This window comes from Buteo buteo, chromosome 5 (assembly GCF_964188355.1).
Source record: "Buteo buteo chromosome 5, bButBut1.hap1.1, whole genome shotgun sequence".
NCBI lineage: Eukaryota > Metazoa > Chordata > Aves > Accipitriformes > Accipitridae > Buteo > Buteo buteo.
The window spans coordinates 7,963,245-7,990,743 of NC_134175.1; the positions used below are offsets into that span (position 1 = coordinate 7,963,245).

The 27,499-nt window shown below is 46.1% G+C and overlaps 1 protein-coding gene across 5 annotated transcripts in view; it reads right to left on the minus strand.

Moving 5' to 3' along the window:
- The window catches only part of PAX7 (paired box 7), a 106,566-nt gene that overhangs the window by 23,772 nt on the left and 55,295 nt on the right, over positions 1-27,499 (minus strand). For all 5 annotated transcript variants that reach the window (XM_075027537.1, XM_075027535.1, XM_075027536.1 and 2 more), the window contains 2 exons: positions 18,243-18,408; positions 17,441-17,640 (listed from right to left, as the gene is read on the minus strand). In XM_075027537.1, coding sequence (XP_074883638.1) covers positions 17,441-17,640; positions 18,243-18,408 — 366 coding nt within the window. The remainder of the gene's footprint in view (positions 1-17,440; positions 17,641-18,242; positions 18,409-27,499) is intronic.

Below are 27,499 nucleotides of genomic sequence, written 5' to 3' on the forward strand. Positions count from 1 at the left end.
AGCAATTGCTAGCAACTGCAGATCTGTTCACAGCCCTTCCCCCTTTCTCATGGCACCGCGTTTGCTCCCTCTTCATATCACCGTCTCAGCCAGGGGCTGCTGTCGGCTGTCAGGGAAAAGTACATTGCTTTTAGCCCCTTGCCAGGGGAAAACAAGCTTTACCAGATTCACGTCTGGCCGTCGCATGAGTAAAGCTGAGGGGATGGGAATGGCGTGGCTCACTATCCTTCCATCTCTGTAGGCTCCTAAAAATGTCAGGAGAGATGGAGCTATCTGTTTCAAGCACTAGGATTATGTTCTTCTTATCACCAAGGTTGTCAATATTTCAAAAGGACACTGGAGAACATATGGTTTGGCATCAGGATGCAAAAAGATGCTTTGTTTCCACAGGAGACGCATCTCCCACTGCTATCAGTAGCATCCACAGAGATTTATAAGCCTGAGCAGGTGCCTCTAACCCTTGCCCAAGCACAAAATGCACTTCCACAAACCCACGTCGTTCCTTCCAAGGGCCTCACTGCAAAACTGCCATGGCCCAAGCAAGGTGGGGGGGGGGAAGCCACTGCACCATCAGCATCACTGGTGAAGGTGGGCTGGAATCAGTCAGCACCTTTCCTGGTTTCCCGGGCTGTGGGGATTTGATGGCAGCCTAAGAAATCACAAATGACACGGAGAGGGTGAATATTAATTGTCTATTCACCATCACTTCCAGAATGAGCCTTCGAATAAAGGTAGTAGGGGTGAAATATGAAGCAAATGAAGCGGAGCTTCACTTGATGGAGAGTCAACCTGTGGGACTCCTTGCCACAAGAAGCAATGGATGCTAAGCCGTGTGGGTGGAAAAGGAGACTGGGTAGGTACTTAGAAGAAAGGTCCACTGAGGATTAACAGACAAACCACCTTTTTTTAAGGAAATCCCCCGAGCTGAAAATAGTGACAGGCCCAGAGAGCACCCTGTTCTTGATCCTCATGAGGAGTCTGCTTATGGTCGCTATTGGGGAGGACCCACTGGGCTAGGCAGAGCTTGGCCCCAACCACTATGATTGTCACCAAGCTCTCGGCAGCTCCAAGGGAAAAATTCTCATTGTCTCCCAGGCACTTGGCTAATATGGCCAAAGGGCTGTGGGTATCTGAGTGGGGAGGGCAGAAAGGAGGACTCCAAAGGACTGAAAATAAACATACAACTGCATAGAAATACAGAAATACTAAATATGGAAGCACTTTTACAGAGAAGGCCTTTTGAGCTAGCAAAGGGCCTTGACAAAGTCTCAGATTCCTACCTTACATTTAAGCAGGATAAGAACTCTGTGCCTCCGTTCTTGGCCTTGGAGATAACAACCTTCCCTGTGGTACCGTGAGGAGAAACACATCCCAGGATGATGAGATGCTCAGATATTACGATGAAAGTCTTAGATAAAGTTAAGCTCATTATTTTAGCCCTATTCTCTTCCACTCGGTCAATTTATCTCTCTGTGCCCTCAGTTTTGCTCCCAGCCCTACAAGTCTGGGTCTAATTGTGAGCCATAGGGCTCTGCTAACCATCTAGCAGACCCGTGATGCTTACTCCCGAATGAAGCTGGTGTGTGTCTGGCTCCGCCGCCAAAAGATGCCGTGCTCTCACACCGACACAGCTCATTAGCCACTCCCTAATCAGCATCACTCCGGGGCCAAACTACTAGACCAAAGCAAATAAAAAAAGAATAACCTGCCACTGATAGGAGTGAGACGTTCCTACTGAACCACAGCCTTGTGTAAGGGAGAAAAGCTTTGAGGCCTTTCCTTTCGGCTAATGAAATTCACAACAACACCCCACACTGCACTAAGCAACAAACACAGCTCCATTATTTGGAAAACAAATATGTTCTTTAGAGCTTCCTGGTTGTCAAACACCTTTTTGTTTAGCTCAACAACTAATCCACTTATCAGAGGATAAAGCTGCCAGTGAATCACCAGTATGATAAAAGCATGCACAAAATTAGCAAAAATTTGCCTATGGCTCCTGCACATTCAACAAACACCAGCTAAGAGAAAAATGATTTTTTTTTTTTTTTTTTTTTTTTTAATAACTGAGATCCCCAGGAGAGATTCTGTCAGATAGCGGCTTTTATTTTGCTTGCAGTTTTTTTTCCTCTCTCTCTCTCTTCCCATATAAACCAAACACTGAGGCTGGGAGATGCTGGGAGCTGATATGAGATTCACGGAAATTGGCAGTATTTGAATAAGCAAGAGATGCAGCCAGGCAAAATTTTAATAAGTTGGGGGTTTTTAAAATAAAAAAAAATAGTGCTCAGGCATTGGCTGCTTCCCTAGGACCTCAGCACTGCTGCATGCTTTGCTGCTCATGAGGTTGTAACACCTATAGGATGCTGCTCTTCATTGTGTTTTGTAGCCCTTTGTGATTTTAGCCTCTCTGCATTCCTGCGTGGTGGATCCATGCTAACTCTCCCTGTTACATGGATGGGGAAACCACTGCAGACAAAAATAAGTAGTTTGCCAGGGTTGGGCAACCAAGTTAGCAGCAGGGGACATGAGTCTCGTGACTTCCAATTCTCTGCTGCCACAAACATTAAACCACCTTCCCTCTCTTGAGCTCTTCCACTGAAACCTTTGACAGGACCTCGCAGAGCATTAACTAGGTAAATGGGATTTACCTACTCTCTGAAATTCACTCAGCTATGTAAACCTTGGGAATTTCTCCAGTGTGGATGTGTGCAGAGATGTTCTGGTGAGATTTCTAGCATTTCTGGACACCACTATAAACCAGAGCATGTGAAAGAGGGAATGAGAAAGAAGGAAAGACAACTCCTTAGACTTGGACTCTAGCAAAAGACTTGTTCCAATAAAGACAAAATAAGTCTCTCCATAGTGTGTGGTGTCAACAGAGAGTGATTCAGTGTTTCAGAGGTCTGATTAATTTTCTGAAGATCCCTGCCTCTCTACACTCATATAGAGCTTGTAAGATGACTGAGCCCCTAATGGAAGCGCGTTAGTTAAGAGGTATGAATTTGGGTGATATTCTCTCTTTGTTACCTTTAAATGATGACTGTCTGAAAGGGACAATCACCACAGCCTGACTATGCTACCTTCAAGATTATCAAAATCATGCTGCCATAGCTGTTACTGGTCAGGAACCAACACAAGCTGACTGACGCTCTTAGCAGCAGCCAGACCTTGCACCATGCAGAGCTCACAAACCTCGTCAGAGCCCACCTCCAAAGGCTCAAGTCACCTCAGATGATGAGGATGCTCCCTTGATCCCAAATCCTTATTTTCCTGGACCGTAACAACCTCAGCTAGACACTTGCATCACTGTAGATTAGTAAGAAGACACGGTGGGTTCAGAACTGCACCATAGCAGCCAAGCTGGGAGAACTGGGGGCTTTGAAGATTTCTGGCTGTACTTTCTAAGCACGCATCTTTACTTGCAAGTACTGTCAGCATGATGAGTGCTGGAGGTGAAGATCTGCAACTGTTTCAAGCCACAGTTCCATTGCAAGAGCCTGAACGGAGAGAACCTAACGCATTCCAATATTCTCCTTTTTTCCCCCTAACTTTGCCTATGCTTGAACAGGACCACAGCACATGACGACAGGAGCATTTAGGGGAGCTGGGAATTAATCAAGAGGCACCCACCTGTCAGGCTGGTATCTGGAACTAAACAGAAACACTTGCTAGTGCTTGACCTCTCGCCCTCCAGACAAAGCCTGCAGCTCAAGTGGTTTGAGAAACCCTCTTGCAGGGACCACAGCTCTGAGACCCCAGGTGAAATAAAGCAAGGGGAGCAGGCAAGGAGAGACACAGGACCTGGGTTATGAGCCATAGGGGAAGGAAGAAGAGGCCATAGCTGGTGGGGTTGATGGGGGGACTGGCAATCTTCTGGCATGGCTGGGAGAATGTAGCTGGAGAGCCGGTGTAATGATGTGGATGCAATGGGAAAAAACAGAGCACACAATGTGTTGGCCAACAGGCCAAGAGCAAGAGCTGTCTGAGGCTCAGTGCTGCAGGTAAAAGAGGCTGGATAGTAAAAGATACTGAGATATTGAGAGTCAAATATCCCCGTGACTTTCTATATATGCCCAGATGAGGTTTGTGTTGGGTGAGATACATTTGATACATCAGCACGTGCTAATTAGCAGTCCAGCACATATTTCAGTGTTAAATCAGCCTTTCTTGTAGTTAATGGAGGCCAAAACTCTGTGCTGATGACCATTCAAACAGTGAAACCTAAGGCAATGCTAACTCTGCTAAACAGCAGAAGAAAGCTCTGCATGCATGCCAAGGGATTTTGAAATACCAATCTTAAGGTACAGGATTAAGATCTTAATTTTTAAAGAGATGTGGGGCACTTGTTCTTTAAAATGCATGAACAGATTCTAAGCTAATGTGAAAGGCTTGGCCACTCTGGTAGCCTTGACCTCAGACCCAGATGATGTGAACAGAAAGATGCCACCTTAGTTCCGACTTTCTGATTTTCAGTTTTATGACTTCTGGGGTGTGTGTAAACACCTGTGAGAATGGAAGGGACAAATACTTTGGGAAAACCAGCCCTCTACACCTGCCCCAATACCAAAGAGAGAACAGTACAGAACAAGATCTGAGCCAACAGTGCAAAGGGGTTGGGACATCCTACGCCAGCAGCAGCATCCTCTAAGTTCCCATGCTTTAACAAGTGCAAGTCAGTTTGCCAGTACAAAAGACTCTGATGTTTTCAACAGGCATCTGTTACGCCTGCTTCCTCCTTATCTGAAATAAAAACACCTCCTTCCCTTGGCAGCAAAAGTCACTCAACATTGAAGTTACTGAGAGCCTTAAGTCTCTTCTGCGAGAAACTTAAATACTGGGGGTTCAGTTCCACCGATGTCCCCTGGATCTATATGGTACTGACAGAGTTTATACTAGAAACCTGCTGGAACTTGAACATAGACCCTGAAATTCTTTGCATGAAAGATGCCACTTTATAGATGGGCATAGAAAGGAGGTAGGGAAAGGGGAATGGACATTCACAGGAGCTGGGCAGAGACTGAGGCTAAGTGAGCTGCTCAGAGTGAGGAATTTATTTGCTTTCTGAGATATAATGAGCCTCTGGCCTAGTGATGGGAGCAGGAGGACAGAAGCGGCTGCTACAGAAACCAAGAAAACATTTTTTTGCAACTAGTCCCTGCTTTTTCTTCTTCATTGCTCCAAGCAGCAATGACTAAAAGCCCCAGAGAGAGCTCAAAGCCTCTGATGCTGTAGAGAAATGTGGCTGAACCACATTCCCTTGGGCTAAAAACCTGGAGCTAAGGATTCTGCAGCAAGCAATGCTTTTATGGAGTCTCTTATGTAGGGAAGATCAGGAAACAGAGCACAGATCCAGCCAAAGACACAAAAATGTCTGGGACACAGCAAGTAGCTAAACTGAACGCCTTAGGAATACCCACCCTATCAGGCACTGAAACCACCTTGCTCCCTGGAAGAGCAGAAAGCACTGTGAAACCACTCCATGAACCAAGATGAAGCAAATTCCTTTAGAAGCAGGCAGAACCACATCCCTTTTTTGCACTGCAATACTAGTGACACCTCCAGCCAAGCTCTCCTGCATTGCGGACCTGCTCTCACCGCTGCTGCTCATTTTTAGGGAGCCCTGTGCTCCCTCGAGAAGTGGTTCCCAGGCAGCTTCGGCATCGACTCTTTCTCATTGCAGCATGCGAATCCCATGGCAGGAGTTGGTGCCCACTCGGGGTGGCTCCTGCCCTGTCTGCTGGGCTGGAGCAGGGCACAGAGGTGCTATTAGCAGCATGCGTGGCCCAGAACTTCATTAGAGCTGGCAGACCCATGCTCCTGACAGAGCTGCTGAATCTGGTGTTGGCTTTTAGGGTCGGGGAGACCCCATGTGGCTTCTAATTCAGGGCTGGATTTGTGCTCAGCTGCGCACTCTAATCACTAATTAAAGGTTTGCCATCATCCTCCAGCAGCTGTTAGTGTCCTACAGGTCGATCCCCAAGCAACACTCTGCTGAGCCAGAGCCACCGATTGGGAAGTTCATTGGATGGGCAGTGTCCAACCCCCTCCCCAATACAGCCGGCTATTTATTTCCTCATCAGAAAAGGGTTGCAATATCAGACAATGCTCTGCTTTGTACCACCTCTTCTTCTCCCCTTCTTGCAGGCAGCCCCCAAATATTTCTTGCTTTTCCCCTCTTGTTCATTCTTTTTCTTTCTTTTCTTCTCTCTCTCTTCTTTTTTTTTTTTTGAACGAAAAAATGTTATTTTGTGCCTCCTGAGCCTTGCTGGCTGGGCTCGGCGTCTGTATCAGCTGGAGGAGCTTATGAGCCTCGTCTCCTCGGATTTAGACTGAAATTTTGATTTTCTGCCGCGCTCAGATAATGTGGAAATCCTGTTCCCCGATATTTACTGTTTATCAGTGCAGCACAGCGCAGTTCTGGGGGGAAGGGAATCTCTCTCTCCGTGCGTCCCCCTTCGCTCCCCTCCACCCCCCATCCTGCATGCTAATGGAGTTTGACTTCGGAGCAGACGCTACAACAATAGCCTAATTACGGCAAGCAGAGGGGAAGAGGAACTCCCTGGCAAAGAGGCTCTGCATCGCTGGGATGAACTCTGATCCCTGTCCCCATCACCTGAGCCAGCTGGAGCTCAGGGCTGGTCCGTCATCCTGCCAGGGATCACTAAGCCACCTACCCCTCTCTAGGCCCACTCCTAAGCCAAGCTTTGTCAGCTTACGCAGACCCCAAGTCCCCTCCAGCTTTACAAAGCTGAGGATGGGGAAGCGCAGGAGCAGAGTGAGCCATGCCATGTCTGCTTTCCCCCAGCTCCTCATCTGGATTAAGTGGTCCTGTCTTGTGTATCCAAGCCAGGTTGCCCTCAGCATCACAGTCTATGAGGCCACCTCCCTGTCCCTTTTGCATCGTGTTTGTCCTGGAGGGAGCCTGTGTGTTTGGGACCCCCATGATAGTCCGGCTGCAAGAACAGTCCCATTCCAAGGTGTGTATTCTGCTCCCCCATGTGCCAACATGCACATGAAGTCCTGCATCCTCCAGTGAGGATTAGTGTCACTGAGCCCTTGCAAACTCATTCCTGCAAGCAACCTGGAGGCGAGAAGGGAAAGGAGGGACGCTTCCCTGTGTGACATGACCTAGGTAAGAAAAATAAAACAATAATAAAAAAATCTGGGCCTCAGCAACAGGGGAACAGCTCTAAGGACCACTTAAGTGGCCAGCAGTGCATAATGCCTTGCTATTAATGAGGCCTGCTGCCGATCCCTAAAAGGATTGGTTATTGTCAGATAATGTACGGGGCTTTCTCCCTCCCCCCCAGCCCCTTGCAGGGAAGGCAGGCATTTCCCTGTGGTTGGGATTGAGCTGAATAATGTCCCAGCCACCTGCAAATGCGCTGGGCTTTCTCTACAACTGCATAATTAGAGGCGGCATTGGGGTAAGGCGGCAGGGTAACGCAGCATGTAGAAAGGAGGGAAAGAAAAATGGGAAAAAGAGGGTTTTTTTTAAAAAAAAGGGGGGGGTGGAAAGGGAGACAGGAAACATGATAAAGCTCAGCCAGGCACTCTCTGCTCGGCTGTTCTCTGTGCAGCTTGGCTGTTGGCTGGCTCTTCTGGTTTAAAGTGACTCCGCTTCTTATGGAAACGGAGAGGCGGTATTAAAAAAAAAAAAAAAGAACCCAAGACACAGAGAGCTTCCTTATCTCATGGAGACAGTTGTCAGGAATCACTTTGACTGAGTCGTTTTGTCTCCATGCTTTTTTTCGCTGTCAAGCAGGCCTCAGGACATGGATCAAAGGAGAGGCGCCGAGCGCTCGCTGAAACTTCTGATCCCTTCTCGGTACAGACGCGCGAGTGGCAGACAGCTCTCCTCCACATCAAATGGAAGGAGAGAGGAGAGGGAGGAAGAAGGGAAGGGAGAGGGAGAAGAAAAGCTGGGAGAGACACAGAGAGAGAGGAGGCTGTGAGGGACTCTCTCTGCTGCTCTGGATTTCAGGGGAAAGACAGACAACAGCAGCCTTTGCTTTCCCTGTTCCCTGTTGAGAGCATCCCCCCACCAGTGTCCCTCCAAAAGGGATGCCAGAGGGAGGTTTGGGGCATGCAGCAGCACAGACATTTCCCCCAGACTAACCGGTGAGCTCCCCATAGGGCCTGCCTCAACCCAGGCTTGGCCCGATGCATTGGTGGGTCCCAGACCAAGCTTTGCACTGAAGCTAGAGTCGTAGTGAGAGCTCCCACCTGCATGGGCCGCTCAGACATCCCTGTTTCAGCTCTGCACTGCCTTGGTGGGTGAATTCCTACCCCAAAACAACGCCCTAGGTGTCAGCCTTGCCTCTTTCCCTTCAATCTCTTAAGCCAGTCCCTGTGATTTTCCTATATCTGCTTGGCAAGCAGCTCCTCACCCTTTCCCCTATGTGGCTCACGATTCCCTTTCAGGTACTTATTCCCTGAAATAAGATCCCCCTCATCTCCAAACTGGATAGGCTTAAGGGCTGACTCCAGCTTACTGCAGCGAGCTAAGACCCTCTGCACCTTTGATCAATTTACTACTCACACACCCCAGACCCCGCTAGGATTTCTGATCTTCAGCCCCCGCTGTAAATTGATCTCGTGCACGCCTGTCTGATGGAAGCAAGAAGCAGCATCTTGCAGCAGGAGGCCCTGCTGCACCCAAACCATTTTCCCTCACGTCTACCACTGTGCGAGGTGGAAACCTCCATGTGGCATGCAGCCCACAACCTGATAGCCCCCCGTTATTTATCTGTTGCACACACAGCTATATCTCCCCTCCTCTGCACTTCCTGTGCCCCCCATACACTACAGAAGCCCCTGCACAGCCCTATAACCCCAAACTGCTAAAGCACGTTTTGCACAGCCCTGTACTGCTCCCCCCTCCGTATGCAGCGCATCAAGAGAGACGGCAAGACGAATGCACTGCAAGCTGATGCAATATCCAAACTACCTTCCATCTCACATGAAAGACTGGCACAGCATCCCTTTAGAGTATGTCTCCCCCATAAGCCCCTCCTGACGCTTTGGGACCTAACAGCTCTTCTTAGCAGCCCTCCAGGATGCTCCAGATACAGTCCCCAGATTCCTCCCTGTCCTGTCACCCCCAAACGTCCTGTTTGCAACCTTTGCCCCAAGACACTGCAACCCGTCCGTCAGTGATCCCAGCAGCTGGCTGGCTTTGGGGTGGGAGCAATGCAAGCTTCCTGCATTGTTAGCACACGTAGATGGTGAAGCAAACAGAAAATAAACCGTACTGAATAATGACCCCTTTCAAAATGCATCCGTCAGCTCTGGGAAAGCTGGAGGTCACGGCATATCCCCCTAACATGGAACTATGTGAGCAACGCACAACCCCGCGTCCATCTTCAGCATAATGTTTCCTGAGCTGGGGCAGGCTTGAGGCTCACAAGGAAAGCAATGGACCCACATATACCTGCAATACACTGTCCCACCTCCTCTCCCAGCACGGTATCTCTGCTGTTTTGTCATACCCGCTGAAGTTAATACACTTTCCACAACCCCTCTTTGTGGCAAAAAAAGAGGGGGGCAGGTTGGGATCAGTGCCTGATTCACTGCAAAGTACATTGCTGTAGATTTTTCCTATCATAGATGGCTTTTCACAGCCAGGGCACAGCTGGAGCACAGCTGTTACACCATAGCTAGATTTTAACAGGCACACACAATGCACGGGCACACACACTGGTGTGCACATACAGAATGTGCACGTAGAACACCCAATGCCCTTGTGCACACAGGCGTGTGAGAGCACGCGTGCATGCCCCTGCCTCTAAATCCTAATTATTCCTTTTACTGCATTCCTCCCTTTTAAGCTTCCCCTCTATCTCACATCCCTCATTCCAGGGCTGCCTTTCCCCACTGCAGTCCCCTGATTCCTCTTGCAGCTCAGTACCAGCTCCCCAGTCCCTGGGTTATTGCAGCTCTTCGAACCACGCGGCGAAACACTCGCCTCTGAATGCCAGAGGTCGCTCGGAAATGCCCGTCACCAGGCTGGATGCTGTATTAATTGCTAATCTCTCATTTTCTCTATCTGCCCTGCCTGCCTTGTCTCGAGTTCCCTTATTAATCATAAAGCAGGGCAAATCCTGCATTAGAATTCTCCAAGTCTGTGTCTCCCAGCCAAGTCCCTCTTACCCTCCCTGGTGTGGAAGAGAGACAGGACCCAGAGGAGAGGTGTTTCAGCAGAGCTGAAAGCCCCACCAGTCCTGTCCGGATTTCAGCAGGAATTACAGCCCCTGCAATGCCTGTTCCACCCACCCTGCTTCAGCTTTGCTCCCACCACCCCATAAGTGGGTAGCGGGGTCTGGGTGGGAAGGGATATTTAAAGATTTATGGGTACAGATTTCCGTGTCTTAGCCCTGGGTGTCTTAAATATGTGCTCCCTGCTCCGACGTCTGGGGGCTTATCAGACAGTTTCACACCTCCCTGCATTTCTTCTTCCTGCTGTCATTGGTCTTGTCATTCTCCTCAGGGTTTTTTCCTGTATTTCTTCTCCTATTTTCTCCTTATTCCCCTTTCTCCCCAATTTGTCTACTTCTGATACTTGAGTTTACAAATAGTGCAGTGCCACAGGGGCTGATCCTGGACCCGCTGAAGGTAATGACAAAGCTCCTATCAAATTCAAGGCTCAGGAATCAACTGTTTGCTCTGAAATCCTTCAGTGTTTCTAATATTTTAATATCTCAGTAATGCACACAGAGAACAATGTCTAGAGTGGAAATCACATAGGAATAAACGCAATCAGTGCCACCCAGAGCATGAGAGTTAGAGTTAAGGTAATAAGACACTGCCTTATTTGTTTCTAATCAGTTTTCAATGGGACCAGAGCATCCAAATCAATCAAGGAAACTCATGAAACCTCAAGACTGACAGAGAGTGAATTGGCCCCTCAGATATGAATTTCTCCCTTCCCACCCTACTCCTTCGCTCGCAGTCATTAGGAATCAGGCAAATAAATACGTATCTATTTTCACATGAGAAAAATGTTCCATTCTCCCCTTTTCCCGTTGCTGGGAGCAGAGGCGTCTAATTGACAAGAGCAGATGGGCTTTGTTTGGTTAAATAAAAAAAAAAAAAAAAAAAAGAAAGAAACTTTAGTGGAAAAACTACCAGCTTTCCTTGGACACATAGGTTAAAAGTTTAGAGAGACAGAGCTGCATTTGACACCGAGCAAGGGAAAACGTCAACAATCTTAGCAAAGCCAGTTTCTCCCAGAGAGAAACCTGGAGCTCCCATTCCCCCTTTTCCATCCCCTTGGCAAAAAAAGGACATGGATTTTAGCATGTGTTCACCTCCTTCTCCAAAAATCCTGCGTGCGATCTGCCACAAGGTCGTGGGGAAGCTGAAGACTGCTCACTAAGAAACAGGGTGCAAGGAAGAATTGCAAATCAGAAAAGGGACAGCAGCCACTTTCTGAAGGGCAGACACTTCGTTTGAGGGAATCATGGTCCTCTAGAGAAATGGGGCTGCAGGAAGAATGCAGAGGAGGCAGTTTGGGGGAGAAGAGGGCAGAGACCACATGGAAAAAAAACTGGAGTGGAAAAGGAGGGTAGGAGAAAGGTGAAGGAGTGATAGAAAAAGGAGGTAGAGGAACCCAGGAGGCAAGGTTAAAGAAAAACCCTTGTGTGGGGTGGCACCCAGGAGCATCAGAGGTTAAAGAATATGAGAAGAGCATGTTCCTACACTACGATAAGCCGGAGAAATGAATCCTTATCCGTCCAAAACCAACCCTTTAAAATTCGAGTGAGAGAAGGGTCTCCTTTCAGGGAAACGGGGAATCCTTAATGCTTCCTCCCTCAGCAACTGTAATGCCAGGATGTTCCCAATCTGCTTTGAGGGATGGAAAGATTAAGAATAATAAAAAAATTGCAATAAAATATGTGTGAACGAGGGGGTAATTGTGGACAAATGCAGCATTCAAATTCATTTTTCAGCTCTTTTACACACCATTTCAATCTTATTTTCTGCTTGTTAATGAGATCTTGTTGGTTGGGGTGGGCACGGCTGCCCAGTATCGCTTGGGTAATTGCACATAATTTTCTCTCTACTAGTGATTTGCATCAGATTTTTTTTTCCTAATTCTTTGCTATTTAAACCCCCTCCTCCCTTTCCCCCTCCCCCCCCAAATCTCACCCTCTCCTCCCCCTCTTTCTTCCCCTCCCCTTCTCCTGGCCCAGCAAGACTCATTTTGAATGCTTATTATAGTCACAGTGTCTCCGACAAAAAAAAAAAAAAAAAAAAAAAAGAAAAAAAAAGAAAAAAAAAAAGGAACCAGACAGAAGGGATCCATGTCACTGAAGGAAGGAGCGCTGTCTCACTGGAGCCAGACACCTCGATGCTTGCTCCCCTCTCACCAGCTAACATCATGTCCTTCCCAATTGCCAGGTTTCCCCCCCAAAAAAGGGCTCAGCTGGCTCTTCTCATGCTTCTGCCAGGATCAGTGTGCTCCTGACAGGGATTCAGATGATCTCTAATCCCACCCCAGTGAGGCTGAGGAAAACATTATCCTGGATGGTGGAAGAGAATGGAGCCCTGGGACAATGTCAGGAAAAACAAAACTGTGCTATGGTTGTGCAGACTAAAAAGGTCCCTGAGTTTAGAGTGTAAATTTCTGGGCAGAGCCTGACCTGTGCCTCAAGCAGCCCTCCAGGAACACTATCAAGAAATGGTGATAAACCAAAAATTGTAAAATCTGAATCCAACCTTCAGATACTGCCATTACATTGGGAATGAATTTGCTCGTGGAGCAAAAAAGCCACCGAAAGCCCTGAGAAAATTAAAGCAACAAATATGAGGTGGTGAACAAGTTTCTCTTGGCTCTTCATATTTCTGGAATTGTCTTAATCTCTGGGTGATCCTGTGGACTTGTTAAAAGATTCAAAGGTCTCAGAAATAACATCTTATGAAAGTATAGGAAACACCTGACTCTTAACTATACCTTAATAAGTTCTCCAGCTACACAGAGGCCATCTGCAACAAACTAATGATCTTTTGCTTTTGAATAACCCCTTGCAAGACCCCAACATGCTACAGTGAATGGTCAGACACATTTAAGACAGAGGCCTAGATCTAAAAGGGCAGCAGAAATTTTAGGAGGTGAAGCAGTGGACCAAATCCTCCTAAAAAAGATGAAGACAATTTAGAAAGCAGAAGAGATGTGCTAGAGATGAAAGCAGCCCAGAATACAATATAGCCCTACTTCTTTGCTGTTTGAAAAGCACCCAGGAAATCTAGGAAAGTATCTTTACGTTGACTTGTAATGTACTGCTTAATTCACTTAATTTCCTCCCACCTCAGACCACACTGCAGCACACACATTTCTGAAGGACTGCCAGATGCTGATCAGGACATAACTGGACTTAATACTGAGTTTACCATTATATTGAGCTATTTGTCACAAGCCTTATCCCAGCCACAGTGAGAGGCACTACTCAGTTAGCACAGGTCTGAACTTCGAAAGAGATGGATGCAAAGCATGACCTGGCTGTCTTGGTGCCTGGCCTTGTTCTAGTTGAGGTTGATCGGTATTCTCAAATAAATGGGAAATGATTCCTCTGTGGGACGAAAATGTGTTGGAAGTATTTACAATGTATTTATGAAATCCCACCCACCCACGCACACACTTGGTTTACAACCCACTCTTGTGACAAATGATGAGACAGAAGGTCCAGGGCCAGAAATCACACACACTATGACTGCTAACTGGTTACTCACTCTTCGTATTTAAGTTTGGTTCAGGTCTCTATATCTTTGCTAAGTTTTGGCACAGACATTAATGCCAGCCCGGAGGCAGTTATGAGCCACTGAGTCAGCCCAGCTGAATCTGTGACAGCTGCTGCTGACCCACGCAACCTTTGGGGAGCAATGGGGACCTTGCTGCTGCACATTCTGGCTCCCTGGTACTGAGCTACTTTCTGATAATCCATGACTGCTGCAGCCACCCAGTGCATCCTGACAGATGCAAGGTGACTCATCTGGCTGCAGCTGGCCAGCCTGTGAACTTCACTTTCTCAAACAGGCAACACTCAGAGCAAAATCTCTCTCTTACAAAGGCTGTCCCAGCACGAAACCATCACAAATCACTGCTCGGGTTACCCTGAGGTCTCTCACTAAGGTCTAGGAAGGAGTATGACATGAGAGATCATGCTAGGTAGTGGTTTAATCATGTGGGACTACCCTTTGTACAACCAAGTCCGTGTGCTCTTGTATGAACCGTCACAAAAAACATCATCATGGGATGAAGTAACTGAAGACAAAAATTCCCAGATGACCTCCCACTCTTCGGCAGTCTCAGGTCTCGAATAGAGGCAGAATGGCCTCTACACTGTGGAAACTGCATGGGAAATGCTTTGGGGATCCAGAAGCTGAGCTGGTCAGGCACAAGGCTTTGTGTGCTACAGGCTGGAAAACAAGCAAGAAACATGGCCATTTCCCATGTGAAGTCCGGGTAAAACTTTCAGCAGCGTCTGCTCTTTCTGTCAAGAGGGGGAGGACTAAAGTGCGTGTGTGCATGGGGGGACTGAGCCCACAGTGGCCAAACGTAATCCCCTTTTCTCTGTTGTGAGAATGGAAATGCCATGCTTCCCCTCTAGAATTTCAGCTGCCAGCACCAAGCCCGTCTAGTGGATTCTGGCGGGGACACCCAATCCTGGGGTAACTGGATAGCGTGCCGAGCGGCAGCAAATGCTGGGAGCTCTCGGCCAGGCTGGCCCCCACCTCCTTGTCTAAACTGCAAAGAAATCTCCCTCCTGCTGCTGCTAAGGGATGAAACCAGAGAACTGTCTGTTTGCAGCTCAGACAAATTGCCATCATTTTAAGTTCCCAATTTTTTTTCTACCTCCTGAACTCCCTCCTTCCCTGTAGTTGATATTTACCCCTGCAGAGAGCAACCAGATACCACAAATAGCTGAACAGGAGGATGAGAATGTTGAGGTGCAATGGGTTTTACCTGTAATGCCGTGGAATGGCTGAATTATGCACAGATAAGTTACACAGAGCATCCCATATTGAGACCTCACAAAACTTTTACCCACCCTGCTGCATAAAAGAGGACACTTCTAAGCGTTTTCATTCATGCCATTAGGAGTATTTCTTGCATCCTTCCACTAGGAACAGCAGAGGGCTTAGAAAGGCAGGAAGGTAGCAAGATAACTAAATATAAAGCAGTCATAAAATAACCTGAGTTAGCCTTTCTATGCACAAAAGAAATAGAAGAATTTATATGCTGATATCTTGGCCCTCACATGATTAAAAGCATTAGGAAAATGGGAATCTCCCCTTCTTGGGGGTGCAAAGCTCTCTTTTCTTCAAGACTGCCAGATAATGTATCCTCTCTTTCCCATACAAAGGGCTTATTGGCTCAGGACTCTATTTTCCCCCAGCCTGAGCCTGAGGGCAGGGTAATTTGGGATAGGGATAAGCATAGAAAAAGCATTGGTCTGGTCATTTCAATGAGCCTCTGATTTAGTGAGCAGGACTAGTAAGTAGATGATGAAGGTACAGAAATGGAAATTGCATGATGGACTTGTATATGTCTAGTGCTTGTGCAGCTTATCACGTGGATCTCATCCTTAACTTATTCTATGGTGCTAAATTGCACTTGCGATAATCTGAATTAATCACGTGCCCTGGACCATCTAACCTGCAGTCTGCCTTTGAATTCCACACTATATGCTCATCTCCCAAGCCCAGTGCTATTAGAAATCTCTTGTCAGAAAGATGTCTCCTTATTTCCCCCACATATTACACTGTTTGAGGCAATATTCAGCCTCACACCAGTCACGCTTTTACATTTTCTATCTTATGACCATTCAAAGCTAGAAGTGGGATTTTTATACCATTTCAGAGAAGCTGCAAAATTTCCCTCTTTCCATTGACACACAATGTTTGTTTTCACACAAGAGAGATCACAAGGTATTGGACCTTAAAATCTATATATCTCTCTGATGTCCCCATTTATTGGACTCCTCTCTAAACAGTTGTAGCCTTTTCATTTCAGATGCCTACCTAATTTCTCTCTGTAGTTTCAAATTATTTTGCACTTCCTGTCTTAAATAGTGTTATGGGCCACTCTGAAAAAACCGCTATAAGTGCACTTCGTATGTCTCCATATTTCACAAGTGACTGAGACCAAAAGTAAAACATATTTGGTACCCCTCCAGGATGGCAGACACCACATGAATGCAAGTCCTTGCTGCTAATTCTCAGCATACCGTATGTGCCTTGTTCCACTTAAAATCAAATGTGCATTTGGAAAACAGATTACATCAAGTAAACCGAAGAGAAGGTTAAAGGCTCTATCTAATGAGGTGACAGAAAATTAGAATTCTTATCCCAGGATAGCAACAGAGAGAGTAGGCTGTATTCGCAGGTGGTGTGCATCCTGGCATCTCCACTGGCTTCAGTGGAGCTCACCAGCTGAGAACATAAATCTACTCCCATAACACACACATAGCACAAGCTCTGCTGTCTCTAGACCCGCTGATGATGGAGGCTTTAACCTCTCTACACTGCTGAGGCTTGCTTCTCTGTCACATGCAGCACTGAAAAGCCACGCGCACAACTGGCAGCAACCTGGTCAAGCCTGGTCTGGGGCCCTTTGGAAGGCAGCTGCACTGAGTCTTGGAGCACAGATCCCAGAGTCAGGTCACAGGTGCTCTATTCTGAGCTCAGTCAGGGATTTTAAAATCAACAGTGTATTACATGGGGAGGCCGTGGCTGTTGCCTGGTAAACTTAAAATACACATGCTCTACTCTTCTACACAAACAGATGCGTGTGAAATGTATCTTTGCTCTCTTAAAGCTTACATATGCCTCTTATTCTGACCTTGTGGAAAGCATTAGCAGAATTGTTTACATGACAATTAGTTTCTCGAATATAAATCCCAGGTCTACATCCCTGTGTTTTGTGGAAGCTCAGATCCATGGCACTTTCATGTTCCAACCAGACTCGGACAAGCTGGCCTCAGCTAATCTCTAGATCAGTCGCTCACAAATCATGGACTACTTCTGAAGTGAGGCTGCAAAAAGTACCTAAAAAATTTAAGTGTGGTGTTATCAGACTAAAATCCACAACTGAAGGGCCCACACCTGCACTGGAATTTTTTTGGAGGCCTGAGAAGACAAACACCAATGCTTTAGGTCCTGGTGTTTGCAATTACAGTGTGCTAACCTGAATATGGGAACTAGCAGGATAGAAATGCTCTGGCAGTACAGTGCTGAGCTCAGGATAGAGATACTGCTGATACACAAATTAACTAATTGCTTTAACTAGGCTGCCTCTAAGAATTCGTGGCAATAACAATAACTCCCTTGTTAACCATAATACACTGTGATAGCCTGAAGCTTGCCCTGCTCTCAGAGGATCTGGACCAGCCAAATACTCTCAGCCAAAGAAAGAGAATGGAAGCGGGTCACATACCTGTGGAGAGAGGCCATTGCTAACAGGATTCATGTGGTTGGCAGGAGCTGCAGCATTCATGAAACTGTCCGAGTAGCTGGAGAAGCTGTGTCGGGCCCCATAGGCAGAGCCGGTGTCAGCAGCGGCAGCCGCGGCAAGCCCTCCCTGGTGCATGGTGGATGGCGGCAGCGGCTGGGGTCTGTGTACAGTGCTTCCCCCATCTGTGGAGAGAGCATTTAGAGGTAAACAGTCATGGGGTGTTACAGCTGGGACTATGCAAGGTGTGGATCAATAGTTTGGCGATATCCTGAGCTCAGCTTCTGGGTCCCACCATCTCTGTGGTCCATGTGAACACAAGCATACCATGTGACAGTTTATGCATAGTACAAAATATGCAAACCTGGGATGAAATATCTGAAATTTCTCTTAACTTTCACCCAGGCAGAAGCTGTAAATTCCTTTGTAAAGGCCAAGGCCACTGGAATTAGCAGTACTCCTTCCACTGAACACCAATATGGAGTTTTATCCAGAACAAGGGATCGCCTATATGATACTCACTCTATAGTGATGTGCTCACAATTTCAAAGCTCAGCAGAAGAACTACAGTCATGAGACACATTGTCACAGGAGAAAGTACCATGAGACAGAGGAGAAAACTGTGGAGTTTCCACTGACTTGAGGAAAAACCTGGTCTTCCCGACTGAAGGAAAACCACCTATGTATTACAAGAGCCTTAGTGGGATGTCATGAACCAGAAAGGGAAGGGACGATGGGTTGATGTAGGGCAAGAGAAGAGAAGCAGCACAGGCAAACGGGTGCTTACCTTGGGAAATGGTGGTTGTTGGGTAGGTGGAGTCCGGCAGCTGGTACGGGGGGAGAGTCGGCATTCCTGTCGGTGGGAAGCCGCCCGGCAGCAGGTGATTGAAAGCTGCAAGTTGGTTCGCTCCCGCCTGTTTGCGCCATCTCGCTCTTCGGTTGCTGAACCACACCTGATGGGGAAAGGGAAGACCACATGTGACTCACTCTGAGCTGCTGTCCCATCTCACCTGGGTTGCTGATGGAGACATATCCTGAATTACAGCACTGGCCAAAACCAGGTTCAAGTCGCTGCTTGACACAGACTTTGTAAGTATTCCTCTCCGTTTCTCGGTTTCCTTTCTCCCAAATGACAATACTACTACCGCCCTTTCTCCTGGGTGAAGATACATGCATTTAAAATTGTTAAATATACTACTAAGAGCATGGGAGGGTGCTATCAGCAGTAGGGTGAGATGAAGAGAAATAATTTAGCTTGTGTATTCCAAAAGAGTCCATACCAAATAGATGCATTGCTACCACCTGGCCATTCTGCCTTGTTATCTGACAACTATGTGAATTATGCTGAAGGATTAAGTACCATAATAGCAACACGGCTGCACTGTTAGGAGGGATAAATAGACAGATTAGCATCATGGTTTCTATGTTAGACAAGCTAAATAGATAGAACCAGACCGGAGGGAATACAGGGTTTTCTTAGCTTCTCTGTACTGCAGCAAATCACTGTTGTCTGTATGCTAAGACATGCTCTCCTTGCAAGAGGCACTGCAGTGTGCACTAGAATTGTACTGCAGCCAATTTAAATCTCTGTGCATTAAAATAAACCCAGTATTAATACATGTGCAAAGCTGGGCTCATGTTTCCTACAGTGCTAGTTTACCTGTAAGACTCAAGGGGAGATTTTTCTAAATGCATTTGTCTGCCCTGATGTGTTTTATCATGGGCAATCTCCCTTCTGCATGGTGGAAAGGGCTTCTCAAGCTGTCTCTTGGGCTTGGTTTACTTCATTTAATCAGAGAGGCTCTCAGGCCCGATCCCTGTTTGGGGTTCAGAAGTATGCGGATAAGCTTTCAAGCCAGATGAGAATGCAGCTGCTGGACTTTGTGAGGCCTAAAGGGCTAGAAAACATGATTAAATTTCACAGCAACAAGAAAAAATGGAGCAAAAATCAAGAGTGTAAAGCATTCGGGGGGGGGAAATCCTCCATCAGGCTTCCAAGCTGCTCAACATCATATCAGAAGCTGGGGTTACAAGGGTTTGAGACACTGCAGTCCAAACTGTCCCCTCATCTTGTGAACCAAACCAAAACTCTCTTCCCTAGGTGTGGCAGAACCTTAGTCTGATGCACCTTGCACTTCAGACATGATCCAAATCTCAAAGCGGGTATCTTTGGCCTTTAAACTGAGTCCCCCTGCAAATGGTCACTTGTTAGTTTGCCTTTTTATTGGCACCTGTGGGTATGTATAATTCACTCAGCATGACAAGGCAACATGTTTTCACTGAGAGCTGCTTACTTAATGGAGTGTTGGCCCTTAGTCCACATGCACTGCAGTGGTGCTTGCTGCAAAAACAAGCATACACTGAGCTTCACACACAAATTTCTGTGAGGTTCTCTGGATCAGTCTATTATTGTTCTTTCTACTTGTTACTCACCTACTAGTGTGCTGTGGAAACAGTTTGATTAAAAACTGTTAATAATAGCTGCGTGTGACCTGCTGATGATGCCTAGGAAGGACCTAGTACCAGCCAGTCCTTCATGCTGTTATTTACATCCATGTACAGTGAAAACAAAAAAAGCCCGGTTTTCTTTGGAAGAGCTGGTCTAAATTAACCCCCTTGAAATGTATACAGTGCTGATGCCAGGTCCTTGGCACCAAATGCATCTTTTTACAGACCTGTTCCTACTACACTGCGCTACTGGCTGAAGTAGCATAACCCCTTAGAACCTTCCAAAAGCGTGACAGAAATAGGTCAGCTTACATCCGATCTGCATTGATCAACAAAGTCCATGCAGGTCAGAATCTCTGTGTCCATTTTTGGCACCAGAAGTTGCTAGCAAAATCTAGGACAGGGTTAAGGAGAGAGAAATGGATTAATATTAAGGTCTGTAGCGCTTTACAACTCTTACACAGTCCAATCTGTGGCACAGTTTCTAGGAGCAGCGAGCAAAACAAATGAATAAATAACCTTTTGTTTGCCCTGGTCATGCAAAGAGGACAGTCCTGTGCTTTTCTCATGCATGCATGTATGTGTAATTCATGCTTTGAATTAGGGATACAGAACTTAGCTCCTCCTCTCATATAATTTGCTTCCACTTTCACAGTTAAGGACATAAAACCAGTCTGAATATTTCTGTTATCTGAACATCAGGAGATAAATAAACCTTCTCTCTTCAGAGAAAAAGGCCTAGTCCCAGGTTAGCAGAGCTTCCGCTCCAAAAAAAAAAGATCTCAATGCTGAGAATACCATTTAAAATTCAAGTACCTGAAGGGAAAACATAACCCAGCAGCTATGAATCCAGGAATCGAGAGGGAAAGAGAAATTGAACTCCAAGAATGTAAAAGCCACTCCAGTGATTTCTGACACTTTCCTGACATTGCAAAGGGTGGGAAAGTTCCTTTTTTATAACCAAGAGCCAGATGCTGGCAAATCCACTTGGGATTAGAAGTTCAGAAGAAGCATGTGGAGTGAGATGGTCTAGTACAGGACACGTTTCTCCAACAACATCCCCACAAATACTCAGCTCCTCTGTGGTGGTTTGTCAGTTGGCTTGGCTAACACATGATCAAAACACAACTTTGAAAAGATGCGTGCTGTCTTATGTTACACCACGTGAGGTTACTGTTGTCCATGCACCAACATGCATGCTTGCATCTGTTGTTCAGAATTAAAATTCACACACATGTGTACGACTCCTCCCATCTTGCTTCTGCACATCCAGTTAAGGGTGTGTAGTTACTTTATTTCTTTAAGGGAGATAAAAGGATACACTGGATCCTTTTACAAACAGGTAGAGTCAACCAGAAAGGCCTGTGCAGGGGCCATTCTCGGGGTGTCTTGCATACTTCAGTCTACAATGTGCATGGGCTTGGAAGAAATGAAAGCTAATTTTCATGCCTGGGCTATGACCAGAGAAAGAAGTCAATTCTTAATTACGCTACGGGCTCCTTCTGTGACTTGGGGAAAGCTATTGCTTTTCTGATTTTAAGACAGTGGAAACATTGCTGCGTCCAACAAATTTTGGTCCTTTTACAACCGATGCATCAGATCACCACCTCTAAACTGAGGATAAAAACCACATTTTCTTACATTTTAGTTTATTTCAACAATCAGCCATCTGAGATAGAGGCTGTCTTTAAGTGCCAGTAGGCACTATACCCAGCGCAGCAAGATCCCTGTCTTGGCTGAAGCATCATAGCAAAACAAATAATAAACAATAATAATAGTAAATACACATGCACCAAATGAGATTCACAACTACATGCTTAAACATAGTGCTTCCTAACAGAGCCTGGCTGGAGAACCCAGCCACAAATACATTGAAACCTTCCACAAAGAAATTGATAGGATTTATCTTCCCGTGCAGAGGAAGGGACATTTCATGGCCCAAACAGGTTGATTCTGCCCCTTATTTATAACCCACAGAAAAAAAAGAGATACATTCCAGCTAATGACGTTAGCAATTCTTTCCCTTCCCCCGCCTTAAAGGTGGCTCAGGCCTTTATGCTTATAAATCATTTTATTGGTAGTTAAAATATAGAGGCTAGAGCATCTAACTGTAATGCGAGGCGCACTTCAAAGGGAACCTGCTTTCATTTCACAACAGTTAAGGTTTTATCAGCCACTAAAGATTCCCCCTGCCAGAGGATCCTGTTACACCATGTTAAGCCTGGGGTGAAGGCTACGGCTGCTAAAACCAGACTGGTGGGAAGAAGAGGAGGAAGAAGAGGAAGTTTTGAAGCTGCTGGTCTGCCTGTAGAGGTGTTGTTCTAGAAGCTGCTGGGGCTGGATCGCATGACTAGAGTTTTATGCTAGGACAAATGCAGCCAACATTTGGGAAAAGGGCTGCGTGAAGAACTGAACAGCAGAAAAAACAGCATGTCAGAAGCCTACTTTTTCTTAAAAAGACAAGTTCTTCGTCATCATTTGCCTGTGCATAGCAAAGAGATCCTGCGCTGCGTAAACGTGCTGCTTTCCAAGGGTATAGAAGTATAATATAGGCCATGGAAGACAACAGTTTGTACCTGATAGAGCCTTTTCGCACTTTTGTCCCTGTGAATCGTCTTGCAAAGAATGTATTAAGTAGACAGGAAATGCATTACAGAAACCACTTAGCTCTACTGAGGGGAAGCAGATAGATATAGGAATGCCCTCATGGAAAATAACTTGAAAGAAGATATCCAAGCAGGTTCTTCATGACATCTAGTCATGCCCAGGATGCAGGTAAGACCAGAGTCCCTCACTGTGCCATGTGCACCTTGCTCAGTAAGCGAGTATGCTGTTACAAGGATCCCAAATGCTAGATGTTCCCCACAGAATATCACTCAATCCATTACCATCACCATCCCCTTCACAGATAGGAGAGGAAGGCATGGTGAGACTAAGAAACCTCTCCAATTCATCACTGCCTGCCTTGCAGAACCAGCTGATTTCAGAAGACCCCATCCTCCCGGCCAGACTGGGTTTGGGGCAAAGGTTAGCACTGGTTCTTATTTAACCTGAACCCCTGCACCCAACCCTGCCAACGGCCAGCCCAAGATGTCCCAGCCACTTGTTCTCAACCAGCAGAGCAGTGCTGCAGAGACAGCTGCCTGCCAGGATGGGGCTGGACTGAATTATCCCCGCAGCCGCTGAGATATGGGTCAGCTCCCACAATTTGTCAGACAAGGAGAGGAAAGGAAGGTCAAAAAGAGCCTCCTGTGGGAAAGAAAGCCTGTTGTGTTCCTGCTCAGCCTAATCAGGACTTGATGTTGGAGAAAGATAGATGGGATAAATGAGCTCATAAATGGAAACAGGGACAGAAAAGCCAAGTCGTGCCTTTGCTCTCCAGCAGAATGGAAGAGATGCAACATGTGTTTGCTTTCACAGGCCCAAGAGGTTGCAGAAACCAGGTGGAGAAGAGTCATGTGGCCATTTGTGGCCCAAGCACACCAAAAAAATTCCACCAAAATCAGATGAGGTCCCTCCTCAGGTTGCACAGAAGTGACTGCCAGATCAGGTCCTCTCCAGATTCTTCTTTGAACCAGGGTAAATCCCTGCAGTGACTTGCCTTGTCCACACTAGTCATAAATGCTGCAAATCCTGGGCTTCCCAGGAGGCAGATGCAGAAGGCTTTTAGAGGGGAATTCTAGCAGCAACTGTGATGAGTGACCAGGGATAGTTATTGCTCCATCTGAATGCCTTCTTTCAGATGATGCTGAGAGTCAACCCTCCCAGCCTGGAAAGGGTTGAGATGGTACAGTGAGATGGGATCCTGGGAGTTCCTACAACAGTTTAGTGATGATTACGCTTCCTCTACCAGTTGCTGAGGAGTGTGAAAAACAGGCATCAGAAACATACAAGCATCATTGAGGCTACTGAGATAATTCTTTGCAGAACAAGAAAAAAAGCCCATAAGAGGGCACAGATTTTAGGCACTGAGATTTTTATCTGCATGTGTAGGGATACGGCTGTATCTAGTGACACTTTGGTTCAATGCCTAAAATGCTGAGCCTCTGTCAATTGTGGGTGATATGGTTAAGATAAATATTAAACAAGGTTAGTGGAGCAGAACAAATGACTCTTCACAAGTGAGATTATCCAATGAATTTAGCCTATATTTCTCCTGGCATATCCCAGTTCCTGAAGGTGTTAGCTATTTATAACAACCTATTGAAGAATTCCAACAAACAGTGTGTGGTATGTGGATTTTTTTGCAAACCGCTTTTTTTTTTAAACAAACTATTGTTAGCAGTGAAACATTTGATTTTTACATTGATTACTTCAGTCTTGCAATATTCTTTCTAATCTTTGAGTGTCTAAGAACTAATCACATCACAAACAGTTCCTCAACCAAAAGACCATCTCTACCTTTAAATGATCATCACAGTATGAACATTTCATAACTGCTAATGGATTTCATACTCCAGACGGGGAAGCAGGAGGCAGCAAAAATGGGATAGAACTGTCCACTTTCACACTGAGACACCCTAAGCCCAGGTTTGAACTCATGGTTTCACAGCTCCAAGCCCAACCCTGCCCAGTGATGCAACTTTACCACTTACTGTAATATAAGTTAATAATATTTACAAATAAAAAAAATATTATCATTGAATGAAATAGCTATCGGATACTGAATGATTGCAAATGTTGTGTTTTCCAGTGCTACTTTTTCCAAACTGTGCCTCTCACTGATTATTTCAGTTGTCAGAGGAAATTCTGTTAAAATAAAATAAAATAAAAAATAAAGCCTCTTGTTTACTTATCTGCTTATCTCTTTATAAACCCTGTGTCTGAGGATGAATGGGACTTTTGGAAGCTGAAAGACATTAGGATGAGTTCACTGCTGTCAGAAAGCAGCTGCAAGGTAGTGTATTTTATGAAGTGCTTTCTCTCCACTTGAACACTTGCTTCTTAGACAGCCAAGTCTTAATGGTGTTAGAGTTGCATTTAAACATTTCAGAACAGGCTTTGATGTTCACACCTCACAGAAGTGAATGAGATGTTGGAGAATAGATTTCCCGCTGCTATTGTTTGGCTAGAGATAGGCTGGGCTTTAACAGCAAATCAGCAGCACATCGATTCCCACTATCAAGATTTTCTCTGCAAAAGAAAAAGCTATAAGCTTTTAAAAACAGCTTAAGCACTACAGGAAAGTGGCTCAAAGATTAAAACACCCTGGCAAACCCTCCTCCTGATCATTATAAACATTTTCCATTGTTGACCAAACAGAATCTATTTAATTGGTGTCCCAGTAAACAGAAAGCCTCCTTAGCTGGGGAGATTGAGAACAGACAAGAGCCATACGAGCTGGCTGCTCGAAGCAATGGCACACTTGCTGTCTTTACTGGGCACACACTGGGTAGTAGCTCTGCTAGAATCAGATGTTCTCATAGGACATACAAGGAAAGCGTATGAGAAATATGAGGTCCATGCCCTTGTTGGACTGGAAATTTTGTGATAAAGGTTCTTCTCATAAAACCTCTGGGAGGCCCTATTTGTTTTTAATACAATGGGACAGACACTCTGCTGCTATAAATCAGTGCAACTTCACTGACTTCCATTTAGACCAGCTGAGTGCGCAGTGTTATACACAACCGCTTCATCCAAGGAACTGGGATCTCGTTCATTGCTTTGGCCTCTGGGCCCTCTGTCCTTTGTAAGGAAATCAAATCATTACCACATTGTTCAGGGGATCCTTTTTTCAGCTTGTGACCATGAGGCTGGCAGTTCTGCTCCTTGGTCCAAAGCAGACCAAGAAAAGCAGAATAGGACAAACCATCAGAAAGTCAGTTCCAGGTTTTGCATCTTAACAAAATATCCACAATTTTATCTAAAAATCATGTTTTACTGAACTGAATGGAGAAGCCAGCAAGTTCAAAGGAGAATTTTCTGACAGAAATCTATTTGTTTCATACAGATTCCCTGCCCCACACATACAAAACAAGCTGGTCTTGTCAAATCATGCTGCAAATCCTGAAGTTTATATTCATTCCTGTTGATTTCAACCAATGCTTTGCCAGAAGGACTACAGGATTAGGCTTATCATTTTCATCTTCAGTGAAGTATAATATACTTCACGAAATAGCGCTGAATCTCTCCAGCAAGGTGCCCTCAGGCTTACATAGCTGGGACTACGTCCCCTGTCAGTGGGACTTTTCTATTTCCAAGGGGGCTGGTTACTGTAATTCGACTACAAATACCAAGAGTGCTGATGCTTTTCTACGCAAACCCTTAGATACAGGCATAGGATGTGCTTGCAATTTTAAGAGATCGTCTCTGGCTTTTCCAAAGTTCCGGTAGAAAAAGACTTGCTACTGCAGTTTGGATACCTGGTAATTTACTTTATAGTTTGGTTTTGGTTATTTTTTTATGTGACTAGTAGGTATACTGGGGACTTATTTGGAGCATATTAGCCGGGGCAAGTATCCAATGGGTTACTCTTTCCTTTAATTCATTTGCATCTCTGTTTCTAATTCAGGCTGGAGAGATGTGAAAGAACAGCAGCAATGCCGTGAGACATCGAGCACCGATTCACTAAGCAGACAGAAAGTAATGTTACAAGACTATCATCAACCTCTCTCTCTCACTAGCAGCATCCTTCCACAGCAAGATCTCCACAAGACATGATGGGGAAGCATCTGGGCCCTCCTCACCATCTCGGCTGCATTCAGCCCTTACTGGTTTTACCTTGCAGAGCCGCTTCTTTAAAGCTGGCTGGAACAGCACGCTACCCTCACCCTGACCTCTCCCGGGAGCTGGATGCTGCTTGGCATCGCACCGCTGGTCTCTCGACGTGCCTGGGCACACGCACCGGCAGTGCCACCACGGTTCTCACGGACCGGCTGCCGCAGTGCCAGGGGCTGTTCTCGTCGTGGGCCGTCTATCTAGATGCTCCGGTGTGCGAGAGCGCAGCTGGCCCCATGCCGTGGAAAACGAGCATGCCAAGCCAGCCTCTGCCAAAGAGAGCCCCAACTGCCGGCTCCTCTGCACAGCCTCTCAGTGCCCCGGCTGCTGCCAAAAACACAGGGCAGCTGTTGTGTCATAACCTCATCGCAGCCCTCTTCACAAGAAATGTAAACTAGTCGGACCCTCAGGAAGAAAGAAAACATTCTCAGCTGACCTTTAAGGGAGGGGGATTGCCTCAGAAGAGCCAGTTTGGACACATGTCAAAGAGTTTGGGAAGCAAAACACCAGCAAACAGCATTAGGCTCCAGCAGCTTTGCATGACTCCAGTTAATACTCAGAGCTGGGGGAGACCTGCTTACCACCATATCGTCCCTTTGTATAATACCTTCCCCTTCAGAAAGCACCATCTCAAGGAACAGGGTAGACCTTTGACCACAGTGACAGCTGGTGAAAGAGCACTGGGGTCCCCACTAGCACACAACAGATTTGAGAAGTTTCTGAGAAATCTGTTTTTCTTCTGGAAACTAGACTGCAGAGTACTGCTGGTAAAGGGTGGTTTTCAGCTTCTTCGCACTGAGAACAGAATTGCTTTGTGAAAAATTTCAAGCAAAATTGAATGGAATTTCTTTTCAGTGTGGTCCATCTGGCATGTCTGAG